The sequence below is a fragment of the Thunnus albacares genome, chromosome 15 (genome assembly GCF_914725855.1).
Source record: "Thunnus albacares chromosome 15, fThuAlb1.1, whole genome shotgun sequence".
Taxonomy (NCBI): Eukaryota; Metazoa; Chordata; class Actinopteri; order Scombriformes; family Scombridae; genus Thunnus; species Thunnus albacares.
The window spans coordinates 6,828,773-6,851,408 of record NC_058120.1 but is presented as its reverse complement, the minus strand read 5'-3'; the positions used below and the strand labels follow the sequence as shown (position 1 = coordinate 6,851,408).

Here is a 22,636-nt window from a genome sequence, read left to right as displayed (position 1 = left end):
ACAGTTACGAACACATCAGATGGTCAGTTGAGAAATGCATCACATTCTTTTTTTCATCACTTGCAGCTGACTTTGCATTCAACTTTTGTCATTCCAAAACGCTACCAAGACCTCCAAATCCTAACATGATCAATGTTAGCAAAAACCTGCCACTTTACAGGGCAAATGAACTCGGCATGAAAGTTTTCGGTCACTCCAATCTACAATGTGGCTTTTGTACTGATGTAATATGGCATAAGTCTTTACAGTTGCATCACTCCTATTAAGCACCAACTCTTATTTCCTTAAAAGCAGTGATGATACCTACAGTCATCATCTTTTTTTTTTCATCATGACTGATTTGCCGTTTATTTTTGTTTGAAGAACAAATGGAGAAAGGTGTTTTCAAGACTAGCAGAAAAGTCAGAGAAAAATGTAAGGCTCTGTTTTGTACTTTGGGCACCAGCAGAGGTTGTCGTACACTCGTTTATCCACTGAATCTTTCTGTGCCTGTGCTATAAATGTGTAGCTTGATACAGTAGCATGATAACTACCAGAGTAATTAAAAATACATTAAAATTTTGGTAATAAAGTCTAAAGAAAATTCAGTTGAGTGTCCTTACACTTAATATCATACTGTGAATTGGGCAAGTGGTGGGAGACTCCCTATTATACAGCAATCACTAACCATCCGTGTGTAAAACATGAGCTTGAGTCTGAAGTTCAACTTTTCAATCATGTGTTCAGCAATCTCTCGCAGTCATTTGGTACGACTGCTACCTAGTGCACTTAATTGAAGTTGCCTTTATTTTAATATCACCCAGTGCTAACACTCTGGAAAAGTCAGCTTGATCAGCCTCTGAAAGTCCTAACAGCCATTTTACAGTGACATCTCTAGCATTTCACAAGTAATCTCAGTTGTCATTTCATGAGTGTGCTCTTACTCCCACAAACTCACCAAAAAACAAATTTGGTAGTAACTGCAGAGTGGCACGGTAGTAGAGTGTTTTGATTTTTCTGACCCCTGTGGCATGAAAAAAGATTTGCAATCATTCTAAAACAACTCAGTTTTTATGACAGAGATCTTGATAAATGACTCCTATTAGATCAAAGTGCCTTTTTCTATTCTCAGGGCTGAGGAGTTTATTCAATTTGAATGGGGCTTTAAAATTGTACAATTTTATCAAATTTGAGGTCATAAGAGATGAAATAGCGAAATAGTTGATGTTAGCCCCCATTTTATGCTTTTAAGGAAGGAAGGAATTGTGAAAGAACTTGAGCAACTAATCAGGGATACTTATCTGAATTTGCTCCACCTGTCTATCAAGGTAAACACTGGCTGTAAGGCTTTTCAGATTCATCATGCTAGTGCTGTACAAGTAGCTTGCAGACAAATCAAAGGCAGTCTGTGGGTAGATGGTGAACTGTTCACACAAATTTTGGTAATGCATAGTGGTAGAGGTGGCCTGTTGCTTGCCATTAGTTTTGCATTAGCTTAACCTCCGAGACTTGTACAGCACTTTACTACACATATTGTGAAGGAAGTGCTTGATGGTGGAAATAGTTGAGGATAAATTGAGAGCAGCGAGCAGTAAAGCAACAAAAACCTTCAAACCCATCATGCTTTTCATATTCCAAGCAAGTTTAGAATAATTGTGCAGCAGAAAACATTTGCCAAGGATGAAGAAGTTCAGTGCTCTTAAAAACACATGTTTCATATCTGTCGACCATCATATTGTCCATCCTGACCAGCTTCTCTATGTAAGAGCCCTGTCTGTAACTCAAGTCCATGATGTTGTGTATGACAGTCTGGTATTCCTTCACTCTCCACTAGCTTTGTATAGACTAGATAACTGACTTGCAAGTTTTCATAAGCTAAACATGGATCTTGATGAATGCTTGACCGAGAAAACTCATCTTGGATATACAGTATCAGCTTCTGGTCAAACAAAGATCTTGCTGTATTGCCGACTGAACTAAACCCACCAGCCACCATTACTCATCCCAATCCTTTCTATATAAGAAGGTACGTTGGTTCCTACACAGTCAATAATCTAGGTATTAGGTTTGACCCTCTGCTGACTTTTGATGACCATATAAGACATCTATGCAAAACCTCTCTCTGCCATCTCAAAAAACATCTCTAAACTCCACCCCTCTCAAATCCATCAATGGACATGCGCCTCCCTCCCTACCTGCAACTGATCTTACCATAAACCTCCACCCACACTCTTAGATCTGCCAGCAGCTTGCTGCTCCAGGCCCCTAGCACCAAGCTCCACTCCATAGAGACAGAGTGCAACGTGTCATACCCTGAAAAGCACACCCACCAGAGGGGAAAACAATCAGCACCATAATATACGACCAAGGGCTAACAAAATGCCTGTAGCTAGCTAAAAACTTTAGATTTCAACATGTTTAAGGATTATTTTAGCACCCTATGTCTACCAGAGAGGAAAAGGTAGTTTAGCATATGCTGAAACCTGTTACATTGTAAATGCTAAGATGCAATACATGAATGCAAGGGCTGACATCACGTCTACAGTAGAGATAGCACAACTGTATAGCACTACATAACAGGCTGGCATCACACTTTTCACAGCTGATATGGCGACTACAGTTTTTAAACGCAGGCAGGGAAATTACACATACACACATGCAGTCATTTTCTATTCATTTTCCCATTCCCATTCATTTTACAAATAGCATTTCAGCTGAATGCAGGTTAGCTATTTTGTGATTTAAACTTCAATTTCAATTAAACAGCTGTTCTGTTTTACTTTCAACCTGTGTGTTCTCTGTGACTAGCAGCGTGTCCAGGTAAATGTGTCATTTTTACGGAGGTTTTTGAGCTGCAGGCTGTCCATGCAGCTCAGATCAGGTCTGTCTCTTTCACTGCACAGCACACAGCCCTGTATTCACTTTTGTCCTCTTAAAGGCTTAGTTTTTTGGTTCGGCAGCTTATAAAAACTTAGTTCTGGGTTCTTTACCCTTTTGGTAGTGCTTGCCACCACACAGCAGCTTTTAGACATTTTTCTGTTGTTTGCTAGCAGACAAAAGTGACAAGGAGGCATCTCTATGGGGGATGGAGCCTTCTGCTCTGCTGCACCACGCTTGAGGAACAGCCTTCATAACCATCTGGATGCAGCACAGACTCTAGTCACTTTTAAAAAAGGTCTAAAAACCTTTTTATTCAGGAAGGCTTTTTCATCTTAACTTTTATTACTATTATTACTATTTTCTTTGTTGTGTGTTCAATGCCATTAATACTGTAGCACTTGGAGTTTCCCTATGAATGAAAGGTGCGGTACAAATGAAATGTATTACAATTACTATTGTTATGGTGCCTATGTTGTATCTGTATAACATTTTCCTCCATAAAATCCCCTACACACTGTGTCTGTGTGTCCTTGCTCTAGGACCATCCCAGCTGCACATGCACACACATGTATCTGCAAACAGAGACATGTACACGATGAGAAAATAGTAATTCTAGCTCAGTTGGACATTTGCTCTGAAAGAATGAACCACTAATAGAGTTTTGTGTCACACTGAGAACAAAATCGCAGCGTGCCAAGTTGTAGAGATTGGTTAATCAAAACTCTTATCTTTCCTGCGCTTTCTGGCACTGTCTCATTCTTTGATCTTTTTTTCTCTTTTGTTATTTGTCTATTCTGTTGCTTTCGTGAACATATCAAAATGTTGAGTTTGTGATGGGGGGCCTGCTCTTGACATATTTTTGAATGAAGATGGAATGACTTCACACGCTGTTAGTGCATCGGGTCAGTGCTTTTGCTGCATCATTGTTTTGACTTTCAGTGGTACTCACTAAGTGTGTGTTTGCAGGTAGGAACCTTGCGATTCTGTGGCAGCACTGAGTTCTCTGGGGGCCTCTGGGCTGGAGTGGAGCTTGACAAACCAGAGGGGAAGAATGATGGCTCAGTAGCAGGGGTTCAGTATTTCACCTGTCGAATCAAACATGGTAGGTCATGCTGCAGCCCAGAAGCACTTAGAGTTCAAACACTGGCTCATTCACACGCATAGTCAATCTCTTCTACTATTATTGACTTTATAGGACTTAATTAGTCCAATCACATTCTTCAGTGCTATTGTATCTAACCCAAATGTAAGTAAATTTAATGGGTTCAAATGACCATATTTGCCTTTTGCTGTTGTTTCACTGTTTGTCTTATTACCCTGTATATCTAATATCACCATTATCATTGGATACTTGTATTGTTAAATTTATTCTTTCTCTTTACAGGAATCTTTGCTCCTCTCTCCAAGATAAGCAAGCCTTTGGAAAGACATAAAACCAGTAGCACAAAGACGTCTACACCCATACGCCCACCTCGTCGCATCGACCTGTCCCGCATCACTTCCAAGATTAACACAGGTAGAGAACAAGTTACACACAGGTCATCCCACCTCAGAACATTTCTGCTTAATAAAAACATGCCTTTGATGCGTTTGGTTTACAGTCAAGATGTTTAAAAAAAAAAAAAGATACATCCAGCACGTCACACAAGAATTGTAAGAGCAGTTTGTAGAAAGAGCTATGACTGGATGGACACTGCTCCATCTGGCTCAATTCTCATGGTTCAAGCTGTGCTCAGGTCAGCATGAGTGTCACCTCACAAGTTTTTGGATCCAAGAATTTGGAATAATATGTTTGCCTGAGGAGTTCTGGCTGAATGTATTGTAAATTAAAAAAAAAAAATCCTGAAAATAATTTATTCATAACATAAACTACAAAGACAGTGAAACTGAAAAGCTCGTATGGCCCTGAGGGCAAGTAAATGTGTGAACTTTGTGAGCACAGGTGAAAAAAATGTCACAGGGCTAACGTTTCCTCGTGTCTGAGGTAATCTCATGTACAGTCCCCTGGAGGAGATCACGGATATATTATTATAAACCATACATCATATAAAAAAACAGAATAACCGCAACAACCTCATACAAACAAACATTTGGGACTAACAGCATTAGACCGATAAATGACCCCCCCCCCCCCCAGTATTCCCTGTTGAAGAAGTAACTCTTGAAGTGCTTTAGGTACCAGCAGCATTAGAAACATTCCTATTTCTCTGGGGATGATGTGCTGAAAATGACAGAAAAAATGTTGTTAATAGCCCCTCATTCTCCAATAATTGGATTACAACTGTGTCTACCTCCTGTGTGATATGGTGGTGCTCAACTCCCCCTCTGCTGTAATGTTTTTATCATGTACAGTAGAATATAGTATAAGTAAGCAAAGTAACATTCACCACAAATACTTTATGCATCGTCAGTAGAATATGCCTTTTGGATTGATTTGTCATTTATTTTCATAACTTTGCACAGCTTGAAGTATGAAGGAGAGAAAGTAATAAAGGTACACATTTGTGGGGGAGTCTCAAAAATTGCAATCCAGTCGTCTAAATATCTCTTAATGTAATTTGTACTCTGTGATTGCTAAAAGTAAATGTGTTTTTGGTGCCCAGTTGATGGCGAGAGAAGGTCAACCTTGATTGTGAAATCAGATCAGTGCAGGTTAGGACCACAAACCGCTGGATTATTTCACCGAGCCATAAAAGAGAGATGTCTGTGACTGAGCATATTGACTAATAATTTAGCTGAGGGGCATACAGTGACAACAACAATATTCAGTTATATGTGTAGAAACTTCGACCATGCATTTGTAGTCTGCATATAATTTTTGTGTGTCTCTTTACAGTGTTAAAACATTGCATTATCTTTATCTTTAAAAGTTTAAATCTTTAAAGTGTGTAGCAATGGTCATTTTCAATATTTTTGATCTTGCAAATAAATTAATAAAAAAATATCAAGTTTAGTAAAAGGAAATATGGTTGATGATGAAATGTTTTTTTTGGTTGCAGTAGTGGTGTGGACACACAGTCATTCTATCACAAAAAATTGTTCCCATACTTGTAGTTTTCATGCTGACACATTGGGCCGCTAGCTGACTATAGAGGGACTGAGTCACTCCAGTGTCCAGATGAGGCCATCAGCTGAGTCACAACTCCAGCTGATGGCCTCTTTTGTGCCAAAAAGAGGCTTTCTCACCGTTTACAGCCCGTCTGAGCCATGTCACTGGATGGCAGGATGTATTGCATCTGGGCTTTCATATTAATCTTCCTCGAATGCTTTGAAAAGTGGATTCTGAACCAGTGCCAAAGGACAATGCATAAATTAGACTGCTGACAAGACCTTACTCTCATAGTCCTTGGATGCCCACATCTTCAATTCGTGACTAATGTGGGCTCATAATATAGTCCAGTCACCACAGAACAGTGTAGAAACCTTTGTTGGGTTTTGTGGTTCTTGCACCCCCTAGGGTTTACAGCTTTATCGTGGTGGTGTAATATTCAAAGGTTTTGAAGGCCGTTTATCTGGATGTGACTGGAATAGTGGACCTCGGAGTGGCCTATGGAATTCTGTGATTGATAGTCCAATTAAGCAAGGTTTAATAACTAGGGCATAGACAGGCTGAATAGCCTGGCAGCTATTCATCACAAGGTGTGTGTATGTGTGGCATCCAATGCATGTGAGGGTGTTTGTGTCAGCACCTCCATACAACCCAGGAACCAGGCTAATTTATGACCAAACACTTTTCAGGGCCTTTGTCAGCCATTTTCAGTCCAAACTCTCTGCGCCACCTGTGTTTTTAGCGTCCCATCGGATGGGCAGTGCAGACAGCTCGCTCGTGTGTATCAGTAGATTGGATGGGTCATTGTGAAACTGTCTCGTCTCGCTAACCAGGAGAGACAGACACAGCAGAATGCCAGGCTGGCCCCTATTAGAGTGTGTCAACTGTAGCTCAGGCCTCAAAGGGTGGTGGGAACACAGACAACGCTCACAAAGCACCACTGCTTGATTCATAAAGCCTCAGTCTGTTCTGCAGTCTGTCACTTGAAGTGAACGTCAGTATGTGGAAGGGATAGATAGAGCCAGGAGGTCCCTGCGAGCTAAAGGTCAAGTGACAAGAAATGTTTGGTATTCTGAGTAGGAATGTAGTCTCCTCTTTGGAGTTCAAAGGAAAGACACAACTCTGCCTCTGAGGGGACCGTTTCCCAGCTTCCTCTAAATGTGAAGTGAAATGGCAATCGATAAATACCAGACTGATTTTAGATTTTTGAAATGCTTTTTGCAAAGCACAATATATAGTTTAAACTTGAAGTAACGTGAGAGTTTGTGGCAAATTTATATATGAATCGAATCCTCATTGGAAATTATATTTTTTCCTTACATCTGTTTAAATACATGGATGTTGATTTTATCGCCCATTGAAGAACATTCAGTGAGATTTATGGTAGATATATTCAAATCAACAAAGATATAAAAAGTTCACTCAAAGTTGTTACGTTTTAGTGCTATAAAACTACTGAAAGAACATAATTATGTTTACTTCTGCAAAAAATGTTATTTCTTGTGTGCTATTTGAGTCGTTACCAAGATTCTTTTTGAAGTTTTTTTTTTTTGTTCTTTTGTATTCATTGTCATTGGGTTTTTGTGTTGGTGTACCTGCTTGTCTCAGCATATTTAAGTGTTTTTATTGTGTGTTGGAGTAAAAGACAATCTTAGCTCAATCAAGAAAGATTTCCTTTCAGTAATTCTTGTTTCATTGCTACTCAACAATGTCATATTGTCCTCTATTTTTATTTCTCTATTGTCCTGTCCTGTGTTTTTTTTGTTTTCAGAGTAGCTTTTTTTGTCTCTGGCTTTAACTTCGACACTCTTGGAGTGTTACACTGTGTGTCTTCTCATTTTCCTCATTTGTAATTCTCTTTATTTGATAAAAACTCGATAAACTCTCTTTCTGTAAATTGTATTTTGATTAGTTTTCTTGCTTTGGATAGCTACTTAACACCAACGTAAACCACTCTATCTACGTTCATAATTTCCACTGAGATTATACATCCAACGTAGGTGCATTTTGATAATCAGATAATCTCAACAGGCAAAGTTCTTCAACAGATACAGCATGACAACTATAGAAATGATAAATTTCAAACTGTCAAACTTAAGAATATAAATACGAATTTCTTATTTCAATTGTCAAAGTGACTTTCAAATTATACAAACATCATTGAACTGTGATGAACACTGCGATTGAACGCATTCATGTAATCCTCTAATCTGACTAAGATGATATTGATCTCTGTGTTGAAAAGTAGTCACTGTGTCTTTTTTGTCCGTGTGTGTGTGTGGGTGGGAAGGTTTATCTCCATCTGTCAAAAAAACCCCTGATAATCAAAAAAGTCCACCTGGTCCCAACCAGGGCACAGAGGGAGGCGCCTCAGTGACAAAGACAGGTACTGCAGTTAGAGCTGAGTGGGCTTTGATACACTGGATATCAGAGAATGGGAGTGTATTTAGTATAATCTCTCTTTGTTTAAAACAAAAAAAATATTTGACTGTAGGTCCTATACACTGCACTATACATTTCTCTGATAATCAGTGCACCTTAATACTTGAACCCAAAATCTTAATCCACCTGTGGGTAGATCAACAGGAACAGCGACAACTTTTCTAAAATGAAACGGATGCTCTGATAAACTGTATCATGTCTTAGTTCTGGATTTGCAGTTGAAGCTTAATTTGCATGGTGATAAAGCAGATCTGATTGGGTATTACAAAAGGGAAAGTGAATATTCAGCAAAATATAAAATCAAAATTTTTCTTCAACCTGAAAGTACAATATGCTTGCACTTCTAATTGTTGTGCATCAAACCAAAACCACACCAGCCCAGTAATCAATTAAGGCGATGAGGGATTGATTAGCTCAAAGAGAAATGACAGAATCAGCAGCTTCAACTGTTATTTCTGCACATTGCCATCTACTCTTAAGGCCCCATTAGTGAAGGCTTACTATTGAAAACAACATTTGGCAAAGGGTGAGAATTTTTTTGCCCATCACTGTCTGGGTTCCAATTTGTTTGTACTTGAATCTTTCCTTCGTCTTAAAGCACTTTGGCACAGATTTAATTAATTAGCCTCTAAGAGTTGGGCACTTAATGAACTCATGGCCTGTGTAGGTCTGTGAAAGTTGAAAGCTTAATGAGGTCCTGTGTCCAAATGGCTTTTTAAGAGTGAAATTGGGCATCCCCCCTCCTCCATCTTATTCCCTCATGTTGGGTGGGTACCACCATGTTGGCCCTTAGTTGGACCTCAGTAATAGGAGAAGCAACTGTGAAAGATTGAGCTCACTTGATTTGTGCTGCTTTAGAATGATGTGACACAGATGCTTGGATTTCTGAAAAAGTACAGCAGTAATAGTCTGGATCTGAGTGCCACAGGCACTGTCACATTCTGAAGAACAAAACAGAAAAATGAATATAGGCTGAGCTTCATTATTCCAGTTGAATTACAAGAGTTGCTTATATAGGCCTAGATGGATGGATGGTGGGTTCAGTATTAAGAAAGGAGGCACACAATTTGTGCCGTGTGATTTTTAGACAGCAGAGTGGATAAGTGCATAACAAAGGTCCCAGTGGAGCCTAGTTGCAACCCTTTATGCGCCTTTTTAGAATGATGTGTAGTATATAGCTGGCAAAGTGGCTGTCTTCACGTAAATAGATTGTGGTGTGTGTTTTCTGTCACTTGGTTTGTGGGGCTCTTGATTTAAATGAGCTGTTCCTGCGTCTCCGGCCATTCATTCCTCTGTGTCATTGTCATCACAGGTGTCCTCTCCCGCTCTCTCTCCTCTTCGTCCTCTTCGCTGGACTCTCGGCATGGACCAGGTGCTCGACCTCGTCCACTGCCAAGGCAACGTCTTCCTGCCAGACAGCGACGGGAACGTGTTTCTCTGAGTCCCAGGACGACACCCTCTCCAGCCCTCCGCTCTTCTCCTTGTACCACCTCACTCACTCCTGGAGGTGTATATTATCTTAACGCCGACTAAATGAAGATTAAGACTATCATTTCAGGGTTTTTCTAATGATTATACAGATCTAATGGAATCAAATTGAAGACGACAATTCTCACAGTAGTGAAACAGTCTTTGATCATCTCTCTCCCAGGTCTTCGAAGCCGAACCCCCTCAGCTAGTAGCTCTGTGTGTGAGGGCCCCGAGGTGCGCCTGGGGGAGAGGGTGCTGGTTGTAGGCCAGAGAACTGGTGTAGTCCAATTTTGTGGAAAGACCAGCTTTGCCCCAGGTCAGTTTTTATAATGTTAAAACACTCAAAATGTATATCATGCATGATACACTTTGATATCTCACTCCTTATTCGGTGGATTTTTTGCCGCGTTGCCTTTCATCTGTATAGTCTGAATTGTACTACAATCACATGTTGGAATCACAAAGATGTTATTCAGCCTAATTTCTCTACAAACACTCATGGACATTGTAAATTGAATTATTTGCAATGTGAATGATACATGGATGTGCACACAAAATGCTTTTTGAAGTGTGATTTGCAAGGAACTCCATACAATTGTGTGCAGTCTAATGTCAACGTTATTGTGTCTTTTTATAGCTATTTGATCAACTGGATTGTTCAGAATATGATTAAAACTCCCACAGTTAAACAAATTAAATACTTATTTCATAGTCAACAAATACTGATACTCAGTCAATAGACTACCTACTCAATGTTACGACATTTATGAATAATTTGGCATAGCTGCACATGGCATTTGAATCTGTTCAGTCTGATTCACTAGCATACTGCAGTAAATGTTAGACTGTTACTGTTCAATAAAGAACAGGTTGGACACCAAGAGTACCAAAGTGTACTCTCTGGAAAATGTTGAACAGCATCAGTTTTCGACAAGTGGCACCTTGTCACCTTGAGGCTTTTTAAAAGCCTCTTTTAAAGCCTTCAAAAGCTATTTGAAATATTCATTATTCCATTAATAAATCATATCTGTTCTTACTTTGCTGTTTTCATGTCTGACATAAAGAATTATAATTACTGCATTTCTTTAATGTTTCCTTAAATGTATCCTGGTATTTTTTTATTGGGCTTAGTTTTAAATTTTTACAAATGCTGAATGAGTTCTGTCCAAAGAGATGACATCATGAGGAACGATCAGGATCAAAGATCGGTCTCTACATGTAGAACTTTACTGTGGTTGCCTCCACTAGATACACATGAAACTTCAGAGTTCATTCTCTATTCTTTTTTTTTTTTTTAGCAAGAAATTAAAAAGTTTGCAAATAGTATTATTATAAAATGTCTGTGCAGTGTTATTGTTCAGTCAATCACATGTGGAGTAGTGATGGAAGCGCTATTAAGCTCTTTTAACTTGCATGAGCTTCATTGTATACTCAGCCACCAGTCATGGAAATGGCAAAGCTTGTGTTGGGCAGAAGATACTCGGAAACACAAGATATGAGAAAGCAGCTGCTGAGCAAAATCCACTGAAACCCAGGCAGAAAACGGCTCACAGTATTCATTAATATTTAGGCAGTAGTTCTGCCCAGGCATCAGTCATGTATGAATAAGTACCAACACATCTCACACCACTGAGGATCATGTTTGAAGGGATTTCAGTCTTAAGTTTCCTTTGATACTCTTAAATCAGTGATAGGAATGTTCTGTTTTCTCAGCCTCGGTGCATTGAGGACTGCGTCTCTATGTGTAAAGTAGCTCTTCTTCTTGCTGAACACATCACAGTAAACTGGCTTCTTTTGAACTTTTTGTCTATATCCTAAAGTGGCACACGCAAGGTGTCTTAAAGTCATTATAAGGGAGAAAGATGCTCTGAATTTTGTGTTTTGCATAGAATAGTCACATCACTTTAAAGGGCACTAACTGAAAGTTAAAGAGCTAAACAGATATTTAGGGATTACATGTAGTAAGAGGGAGTGCTGCACAGTGAAATATCGGCTTTGCTGCACTGCAAAACATTTATCAAAACCAAAGTCTCTTTATTAAATGAAAGATGTGCATTTTTGCTCACATATGGTGTCTTTCCTGATTGATAATTTTCTAGTTAAGCCATCAGATTTTTACAAAAGCCAGAATTAAATGGTTGGAACATTACCCTCTACACTCACCTTTTTAAGGTGAATCTCTTAGACTGGATTTGGCATGTGGTTGGTTCCTGTCAGTACACATCTGCATATCTCCAACAGACAACAGAAAAGCTTTGAAAGTAGGCTGAGAGGAGCTATCAGGGCGTAGTGGTTTTAATATGGAATACTTCCAACATTTCTTAGTGACCCCTTTGTCTGTCTGTTTGTTTTTCCAGGGCTCTGGTTGGGCATCGAACTAGACAAACCAAGTGGTAAGAATGATGGATCAGTGGGAGGCGTGAGGTACTTCAGCTGTCCACCAAAACATGGAGTCTTTGCTCCTCCGTCTCGTGTTCAGAGGTGAGCACAGGTCCTTTTAAGGTAGCTTACATTTCAACAAATCAACACCTTAGAATTAGAAGGTTCTATCTGGATTCTGAGTGGTTTATAGTTATTGAGATTCAAAGTTTTGACATCCTAGTTAACAAAATTGATGTACAGCACAGTTCTCTTATTTGTCAAAATAAGACACCCTTAGTACTCTAAAAATATAATTCAATTCAATTCAGTTTTATTTACATAGCGCCAAATCACAACAAAAGTCATCTCAGGGCACCTTTCACATGGAGCAGGTCTAGACCATACTCTTTAATTTACAGAGAGAGAGACCCAACAATTCCCCCATGAGCAAGCACTTGGTGACAGCGGTAAGGAAAAACTCCCCTTTAACAGGAAGAAACCTCAAGCAGAACCCGGCTCTAGGTAGGCGGCCATCTGCCCTGACTGGTTGGGTTGAGAGAGAGAGAGAGAGAGAGAGAGAGAGAGAGAAGAGGTTGGGGGGGCAGAGAAGCACAACAACAACAGCAACAGCAACAACAACAACAATAGATACATGACTAGCAGCAACCACAGCAGGAACAGCTGGTGAAGGACAGAAGAACGTCAACACGTCAACAAGGGCCATCCTGCGGATGAGAAAGCATAAAGAACTCCGGGGAAGAAGTCAAGTTAGTAACATGCATTAATGGTAAAAGAATACATACAGATGGAGAGGAGGAGAGAGGAGCTCAGTGCATCAATGGAAGTCCCCCGGCAGTCAAAATCCTATCACATTAGATGGGGTTTTTGCTGATGAGGTGATTTTCAGATAGAACCTTCTAACTCTGAGATCTCTTTGTTTGGCATTACAAGGTTATATCTGCCGACGCTTCACAGAAAGTGATGATTTTGTTGGAAAAGGTAGACAGATTAGTCTTTGTTTTAATGCACAAAATCAATGAATGAACTACTGAAGGAAGTTATAATTTAGCTGTATGTTTTATATTTAGGCATAACTACATTTGACAGATTTGAACTGAATATACAGTTCATAAGGTTTTACCAACAACAAAAGTCAAGCCAATTAGAAAAAACATTCAAAACTATTTCTCCATTCATGCTGACATTTCCCCTCCTTTGTTCTGCTTTGTTTTGGTTTTTTGCCGCTGTCTCTATTTCTCTTCATGTCAGAACCTTGTCCTTGTCTGCTCCCGAATTGACTTCATTTTTTAAAAAACTTTTGACAAACTGGGGTCTCTGTCAGTGTCTGAGCTCTGAATGTTTCTATGTCATCTCTGGATCTGCTGCAGGACTCAAGTTATAATGTTAAACACACACAAACCCAGTTAGCAGCATCAACAGCTAGCAGTCTGAATGTATCTCATATTCTTACACGTTAACATTTTGGCTTTCATTGCTCACTTTTTAAGTAGTCAGAGTAAGTTAAGTCACTAATAATAACTAATTATTACTAACAACTGTGCTAATGTGTAATTAAACTCAGCAAGCTAGCAGACAAGTATCATAGCTAACGGTAAAAATCTGCTTATCACAGAGTTCAAACCAGATACAAAACTGACTTTAACTCAGTTGGTGTTTGTATCAGTGTCATTCATAATGATTTTGATAAAATCATCAATTTGGAGGTCTCAAAAATCTTAGTGTCTTAAATCTGGAGTGTGACACTTTTACATATAAGTGAACGTCCATTACATTCAAGCCCTTGCCAAACAAGTTCACACAATGCTGATTAAGCATCTTTCTGTATTTCGCAGTACACCGGAGTTTGTCTGTGGCGACTTTCCCGCACTGGTAGTGATGCATTTTACATCAACCAGCAATGATTGGTTTATGACTGTGGACAGGGACAGACTGTCCTCAGTGCGCCCCAACCATGTTGCGTTGCCAGGGCGGGGACCGGCTCATGTAAATAGTGTCAGAGGTCGCGGTGATGATGTCAACAGTGTTTGTGTAATTACTCTCATTGCAAGAGGGGGGAGACAAAGGTTCTGCACTGCAGGTTTAAGATTGAACTAAATTGCTCTATCTTTTCATCTCCACAGTCACAGAGCAGTGAGGTCATATGGTAAAGAGGTAGAATCTGATTGGTCCGCCTGTTTACATTCCAAGCACTGATTGGTGCTTTGCAGATTGAACCTAATAGCACCAAGTTTGAGGCAGATTTTTGAGAGAGAACTTTTTCTTTACTCAAATTTCAGGGCTAATAAATCAAAAAAAATAAACCCACCCAAAATGTGAGTAACCTGTCAAAGAATAGTTTCATGTGAATAACTCATTTTAGCCACAAATGTCAGATAGAACCTTATAATTCTAAGGTCACAAAATAATGAATGGACCCTTTTTGCTTTTGCCAGCGCTCACCCACAGAAATAAACAATTCGTCAAACAAGTATCTTTAATAAATTCTTTGAAGTTCAGAGCAGATTTTTGAAGAATTCAACACTATGCCCTGAAAACCCTGAGGTTGCGTCTCATTGCCCTCATCAATACATCTGATGGCACTAATGAGCTCCTTTGACAGTGTCATTTGTGTGAGTGTTGACATATTTGATTTTGCCCTCTGTGTGGCAAACAGTCCCCCTCTGTACTAGTGATTAACGAGAGTCAGAGTTGTTGAACGTGAAGCCTGGGGCCCCCTCTCAGTGTGACTCTTCAATTTAATGTGGCACCTAGTAATGAGCTAGACGCCAGAATCCCTGCCTTTAAGTATGGATTATGGATAATGAATATGTGTATGTCTTTTGTTTAGGTTGAGATGTAAAGAGGTTTTCATAGCGGGGGAAAAGAATAAGTGAGATATATTGCGAGAGTAAGTGTGTTGAAGTGTTTATTTAATGGTAGAAATGTATTTATGTCTCACTGTGTGATTTCCATGTGGTTAACTTATTATGCTGTTGCGATCGCAAAAAAGACATGACATTTAGCACAGAGGAGTTTGGTTGCCTTGAGGTTGTGATTATAAGAACATTGACTACTTTTTACTGTATTAATATTTAGAGGAAATATTTAGCTGCAGTTTCTTCGTGTTCTTTTTACTGTCAATTAGAAAAGCTGTGTTGACAGTATTGAATAGACTCAAAGATTTACTTATAAAACAAAAGGCAACTAAAGGCTACACAGTAGGTGTTTCAGATGCACTTTTTTGATATCTATGTCTGACAAAACAGGAACAGCTCTGAGCACTACCAAAATTCATGTGACCTGCACAGCAGTACTGTGCCTGAATACACACCATGTAGACACTGACAGAGGACTGACGCTGCTGCTGCTACTCTGCTAATGGGCTGCTTTCACTATGCAGCTTGTGTCGACATTATGTAAGTCCTCAGCTGCCTCATGCATAGCGCCAGAACATAGATCTGATGTAAAACAAGTCATCTGGTCAAAATATTGTCAGTATCGTTATGCTATGTGGATTGTATTGTCTCTGTTAGACTGGCTGTCAACTGAGGTGAATTCTCAACCCCTTCTCATGTCATCGTTGCTGCCGCTGCCAGAGAAGTGTCTTTACAGACTAGAAATGCTGAGGACGAAGTGTATTTGTTCTCTTTTTATGTCACATTTCTATTTCTAGACAAAGTTCCAGACAAAGTGATGTCATAGGTCAGCAATTTGGCATGTATTTTATCTTCACTTTAAAGACAATGACAGTTGTGTTTTTGTCTAATTTTTTATTAGCTTTTGTGGTGGAGATTAGTTTGATTTGCATGAATTTCTGAACTGTGGGTTGTAAAATATGGAGGACAATAAAAGATCTTGTATACTTGTAATGAATAGTTAATAAGATCGTCCTAGATGCAGTAGTTATATAGCAGTGTATATTAGCTGTGCTAATACTGATAAAGGTGCACAGTTAATAATTCTGACTATCTACTACTTGGTTAGTGTTCAGTTTTGTTAGTAGACTTACTTGCTGTCTAGTGTATATGTTAGTCATTTTAATTACAGTAGGTTCCTGTTTTTTGTGATTTTAGTTTATCTTTGAGACGTTTTCCAGGATTTTTACATGCATGTAACAATAGTTTGGCTAAATGGTGCAACTGAGTATTTTCTGTAGTAGTATCACTGCAACTAAAATTCAAGCCAAATCTCTGAAGTTTTGATTGATAGCTTTCCCTGTGAGAAAATTACTGAAGCACTGTTTTGTGTTTGCAAAATCTGTTAGGGTGGAGACTGGTCCATTTTGGATTGGTACATTCCTTTGAGCTTCAATCAAAAGATGTTCTCTAAAATACACTGCTGTCTCTTGAGGTGTCTAATCAGCCTCTTGGAAGGTTGTCTAGTGTGTGCAATCTGGTCTGGTCGTACATTCAAGGTAACATTTCCTAACTAGACATATAATTACAATAAACCTGAGCCAAAACTCAGGAAAACTTCGATTACACACATTTCACTTGGGTGTGTTTTTGAACGCATCCTAGATGCCTGTAATAATGTATGTCAGTAAATAACAATCTGTCTCAGCTGTGACCTGAGTTTGAGAAAAGTGGGGTGGTCTTGGGTGATCTGAAAATATTAATGGGTTTGTGCAGACATTTCTTACAATCAAGTACTGTCACGTAGTCATTGCAGTCATTTAAACTTTAAAACTTTTCTGTCACCAGTAAGTTTCAAATTGTTTTTTTTTTCACATTGAAGCAGATGAGATGCTTGCTTTATTTGGACATCAGGGTCCATTTTATGTGTATTTCCCACATAAATGACTCCCAGTCTCACAAATTGGAGATTAACAGGACTGAAATGCTGTTTAAGTGGCAGAACTGTGGATGTATCTATATCAGTCATTTAGCTCCTTTTAGTTTTGTGTTTCTGAATCAAGTCAGAAACTGTGTATGTGCATATTGTCCTTTTGATTCATCCTTCAGTCAGACCTTGTGCACTGCATTGAAGCATCCGCATTTGATATATGTGTCTACACTCATTTATTGGGGTTCATTTTTCACTGTAATGTCTGTAAAAAACATTTCAGACCCTAAAGAGAACAAAATCTACTCTAATGTTTCAGGAAAACAAATCAAGACAACCTAACCTAAACCTAGCATAATGTGGATGTGAACAGAGTTGCTTCATACAGACTTGTTACCTATTGTAGTACTTTTTTTATCCAATACATAGTGATGTGTAACAGAAACAGCAGCAAAATACTTAGTCAATGTATTGATTATTGTGTGGAATTACTGTCACACACATAATGCATTTAATACCTTGAATCAAAACCATTATATCCATGTGGTTAGCTAAATCGGTAGATAAACAACATTGGAGTTGAGTTATGATGTGATGCTACATATGCAGTTGCTCACTGTTGGCAATTGGATGCATTTGCATGTAGTTGACAGTTGAACCACCTTTTCACTGCACCCTTGTGTGTTTACATCTCTTTGCAACGTTCTCACTTCCGTGATGCTAACACAGGAACTACTTCCACAACGGCGCCCACGTTGACCTGTTCAAACAGTGCACGAACAAAGGCAAATTCCACTAAAGGCCTTATTATTTCTGTAGATCACATCAGGCTTGCACACTACAGAGACAAAGTGTTGACTCAACAGATGTATCAAGTGCCAAGGTGGCTATTTATGGGGATCATTTAATCCTGGGGATATGGAAACAGTTGTCTGACATACATATTCACAAGCCATTAAGTTATTCACCGCCAGACATTGTTTTCTTTTTATTTTACATTTTGTGCAAACAGATAAAAACTGTTGACCTTTTTTTTTTTTTTATTGGATGGCACATTGATAGCCCAATGCCTCAAGTGCATAATGTGTATCACAGCTGAATACAAAACCCAACACATTTTTAGAAAGAAGATGACATATAAAATACTGCATGTTTTGATTGTCAAAGGAGAGAGGGTTCTCCAGATTTCCAGATTGCTGGTTAAATGAACACATTCCACCTTTTATACCAACATATAATTGGTCTCTTCACCTTCCTTTGGCACTTGTGCCTCAACTCCCTGCAGACCCACGGGGGGATTTTCAGGGGGAGCTTTTCTTCTCTCCTCTAATCTCTTTATTGCTCTCACTATTTTCCCGATGTTGCTTTTTTTTTTTTTTAACCCGCTATTTACGTCTTCCCTGAGATAAAAGCTAGTTTTTTGGGAAGTCAGCGCCTGTGTTTTCTTGCCATCCCTTATTCATGTCCTTTTCCTCTCCTCTTCTTTTTTTTCCTAATTAACCCCGGGGCGCATGGTGTGTTCAGCTGAGCACATAGTTTCCCTCCGTCTAATGCAGAATCTCATTCTCTACATCCAGCAACTTGTTTCTCCGTTTCTTTTCTTCTCCTGTCAGCAGCTATCACAACCCATTAAGAGAACAAACAGCTTTTCTTATGCTGCCCCCCCCTCCCCTCCCCATGCCCCCACTTTATTTTTGTTTCTCTACCACACCACTCACATCCCTTTTAGAAAACAAAGTCACACTTTTTTCCTCTTTGGCTCATTTCTCGACAGTGGCTTCCCGAGCTCTAATGTTATTATAGTCACATTGCGGCTTAGAAAACATCAATAACCAGGACAGGTGTGAGCAGCAGAAATGGTTTCTTTTCCCTTCAGAAGAGAGTAGGCCATCATCTGATGCAGGCTCAGTCAACTCTTATTCACTTGTGTTTTAACTCTAATATGATATATGTGCAAAATGGACATTCCATTTATTTTTGTTCCACATTAATACCCGTTGTCTGTCTACCCTGCATTACTTGAGGTGAAGTAGGCTTGAGATAAACCCTAATATCAGTGGATATTGCACTTTACAGTAGTCTTGTATATATACTATGTATGATGTATTGTCACGTTACTTACAGCACATCTATTTTTTTTTACCCACAGGATCCATGGATCTGTCGATTGCCTCTCAGAGCTCTCCTCCTCACGTCTCAGTCATCCTTTCAGCGGTGAGAGTTCTACCTTTATTGCAAGCTTTGACTCAAATCATATTGAAATGTGTCTTAGCATTTATGATGCTGCGAGAGCTTGTGAAGTCATTCTTATGCAAGAAACTGTGTGGGGTTACTTGGCTCTTGTGATTGCCGTGCAGGAACCATCCGTCGCAGTTTCAGCACATCATCAGCCATCGCCACCCCGAAGGAGACGAGCAGAAGAAGCCCCGTTGCCAGGTGTGTGTCGTATTTTCCGCACAGCCCTCACATTTCTCCCTCCCAAAGCTTTTCAGCTTCATTCTAATCCCCGACAGCAGTGGCAGAATCAATACTGATAAGAAGCCGCGGTATTAGTCAGCAAAAGGTTCCTTTTTTAAATGGCCAATGCATGATTGTGGTTATAATGAGAGTGAACACGGAATTGAAAATCAATCCCTCAAACACTGAGCTCTCATGAATCTCCCACTTACTTTTGATATATCTGCTCACACTGCATACCTTTTCTCATAAATCTCTCTTGCTGTATTTTTTCTCTGTGCTTCCACAATTCATCTGGAAAAAAAAAAAAAAAAAAAAGAAGTCAGTCCAACCCTCACCGCCGGCGCTGGAGCACTCTCAGCGGTGGTAGCGGCAGTGTTCCGGGGAGCACAGCAGGATCCAGCCCCTCGCCCAGCTCTGACGGCCAGGTGCGCCTCCACGTGGGCATGCAGGTCCTGCTGAGCAGTGCCAACGAGATGGCGTTCATCCGTTACCTGGGCACGGCAGACTTTGCCCCAGGCCTTTGGCTGGGTCTGGAGCTCCGAGGCCCAAAGGGCAAGAACGACGGCTCTGTTGGCGGCCGCCGCTACTTCACCTGCCGCCCCGGCCACGGCGTGCTTGTCCGTCCCAGCCGCGTCACCTACCACGGCATCAACGGTTCACGCTTAGTGAACGAAAACAGTTGAGAATGGCCGGAAACGGAGTAACGGAGTGGGACGTGTAGGGAGGGTTCTACAACAGACGCATTAGATGTTTTGACTTTCTGTTTATGAGCTACTTGAAGCAAAAGTTTTGAGTTTAAAAGTCTCTTTCTTTTTTCCTGCTCATGCACATAGTCTGTTCTCTGTACTCCTCCAGATGTGGTGTGGGTTACAGTGGTAAAACCAGTTATTAATAGTTCAAATTTAAACTATTAGATTAGTTCTTGGGAAAATGTAGGCGGCTAAGAAAGCACTTTATTAAATTAACTTAAAATTCTCATTAGAATTTGTCTTGGCAGGATGGGGAGGGGGTCTTAATAAGACATAAAACACTGCACTACTTTTAATCTGATTGCACTGACAAACATCAGTATGATAGATCAGTATATGAAAAAAGCGGATGGTATGGATGTGAATACATGAAAACCTATTTCTATACGCAAAGCTAAATTTGATCACATCAAGTAAAGATTTTTATCAGATAATTTAGGTGATGTAGCCTACTCTCTAACCAAAAGCGTGCATGTGTTTATGTGCGTGTATGCGTGCATGTGTGTATTAATTAAGAGCACTTTGAAACAAGAGTGATGGATTTTTCCAGGGTCGTCATATGGCTTACAGATAATTGATGGAAGTTGAGTCAAAACTGGATTTTCATCTTATGAATCAATGTGAGCTAAGCCCTCTATTAGCCTCTATCAGAATAAAACCACATCAACAGAGGCGGTTTCCTCCTACTTAGTGTACATCAATATCTGCCACAAACTGTCTGTTAACTCAACGTAGATAAATGACGGTTGTATTGTCCTGTGGGGCTGCAAAAATACTTATTGCCCCTTCGGCTATGATTCTTTTGTGCTTCGGCAGGCTGGTAACATTGTTGAGGCAGTGGTGTCATTTATATCAAAGTCGAATCTCAAATTGAAGGTATCTATCTGTGAAGTATATTAGGTTCAGGTGGGAAAATGCCTCATTTTAAACCTGATTTGTGTCCAGGTGGAGTTTTCAAACCTCTCTGAGCTGTCACAATTTTATCACGTAGAGACATCTGAATGTGATAACTTTATTTTGAAGTGTGTAATCTACAAATCTCAGTTGTTAAAACTGTAAGATTTCAGAGACTTTCAACAATTTCAAAGTCCTATAGAGAGTTCCCAGCTGTAGTCTCAGACCAAACAGCTCCTCAGTACAGTGTGGTATCATTACATTTGTTGAAGACCATATTTCAGAGCACTGGATGTGGCTTAATAGCATTTGACGCTTAATTATAGCAGCTTGACACAGGAAATATGCAATCATCCAGAAGTTTCAAGGATAGAGTTTGCTGTTTGATTGGATCCGTGAATGAGGGCAACTCAGAAGAGAACAAGCCATCGATTGTGCATGTTGAAAACAAGCCCTTTATTCAGTAAAACACTCATGTATCATCCATTTGAGGCGTGTAGGCCACAACAGTAGCTGGAGAATCTCCAATGGTGTTCTCTCATTGATCTGTCTGGTGTGATTGAAAAGCAGTAGTGGTCAGAACCCAAGGTTGTCTGAAATATCTGCCAGTGTTTTAAAAGCTCAGTATTTCCAAAATCCTACTAAAACATTTTAATCAACACTTTCCTTTTTGAATATAGCTTCTCATTTGCATAAAGGCTATCTCTGTGATAAGTTCTGTGGCATTTCTTTCCACATTTCAAGTCTCATCTATAGATATATACTCTCATATTTCGTGTATCTGCAATCCCAGTTGTATTAACAGCATGAGTGATTTCAAATTCCACTGACGGGTATGAAAGTCTTTTGGCGCTATGTCCTTGTGGGGAATATTTTATTTCTTTTTAAATGAAATTCATGATGTGTATATTTGAAGTGAGAGTGTGTGAGAGAGGGATTTGATGTGATGCATTTACATGTTGTGCAAAATAACGGTATTTGTAAAAAAGAAAATAAAAGACTCTATTCTAATTTGACCTCTCATCTCCACGACTCTCTGTATTTCTTCTTTGGCTCTGTGCCTTTTTATCGAGTGTGGTTGTACGGATGAAAAATAGGTTTGCTAGAATTTCTGGAACTCTTCACAAAGTGCAGAGAATAGTTGTCTTCAGGGACTGTAAATGAAAGCACTTTGAAATGGTTACATATCTGTTCACTTACCATCAGATTCCTCTAGGGCTCATCTCAGCCTGGGCACATAAATTCAAATGTGTAGGGGAGGAGTATACCCTACTATGCCTTGATTGTGGAAGAAATGGATGTTTGAATGGGTGCTTGAGATTGGTTTTTTATGCTTATATTTGCACATTTTTGTAGTCCAAACAGGTGAAACAAAACCAAGGAGATGGATCAAGAGCAGCCGTGTTTGCCTGTCTAATCCACTGACCAACAGATTAATTCTAAGGTGAGAATGAAATGAAACATGCAGTCAGTGAAGTACCGAAAACTGACTTTCTTTGGGAAAAAAAAAAAAAAACCTCACTATTATAACGGATATAAAAACAACTAAAAAACAGTCTGAGGAGCA

The 22,636-nt window shown here is 39.5% G+C and overlaps 1 protein-coding gene across 4 annotated transcripts in view; it reads left to right on the top strand.

Annotated features, from left to right (window-relative positions):
- Nucleotides 1-22,085, top strand: part of LOC122998051 (CAP-Gly domain-containing linker protein 4-like) — a 38,180-nt gene extending 16,095 nt beyond the window's left edge. For 2 of the 4 annotated variants that reach the window (XM_044374599.1, XM_044374597.1), the window contains exons 8-16: nucleotides 3,826-3,961; nucleotides 4,244-4,375; nucleotides 8,199-8,294; nucleotides 9,663-9,857; nucleotides 10,002-10,136; nucleotides 12,178-12,301; nucleotides 19,116-19,180; nucleotides 19,324-19,402; nucleotides 19,743-22,085. In XM_044374599.1, the coding sequence (XP_044230534.1) occupies nucleotides 3,826-3,961; nucleotides 4,244-4,375; nucleotides 8,199-8,294; nucleotides 9,663-9,857; nucleotides 10,002-10,136; nucleotides 12,178-12,301; nucleotides 19,116-19,180; nucleotides 19,324-19,402; nucleotides 19,743-20,109 (1,329 nt within the window). In that variant the 3' untranslated portion in view covers nucleotides 20,110-22,085. The remainder of the gene's footprint in view (nucleotides 1-3,825; nucleotides 3,962-4,243; nucleotides 4,376-8,198; nucleotides 8,295-9,662; nucleotides 9,858-10,001; nucleotides 10,137-12,177; nucleotides 12,302-19,115; nucleotides 19,181-19,323; nucleotides 19,403-19,742) is intronic. The other 2 variants (XM_044374598.1, XM_044374600.1) reach the window with 2 other exon arrangements.
- Nucleotides 22,086-22,636: the final 551 nt, after the last annotated feature.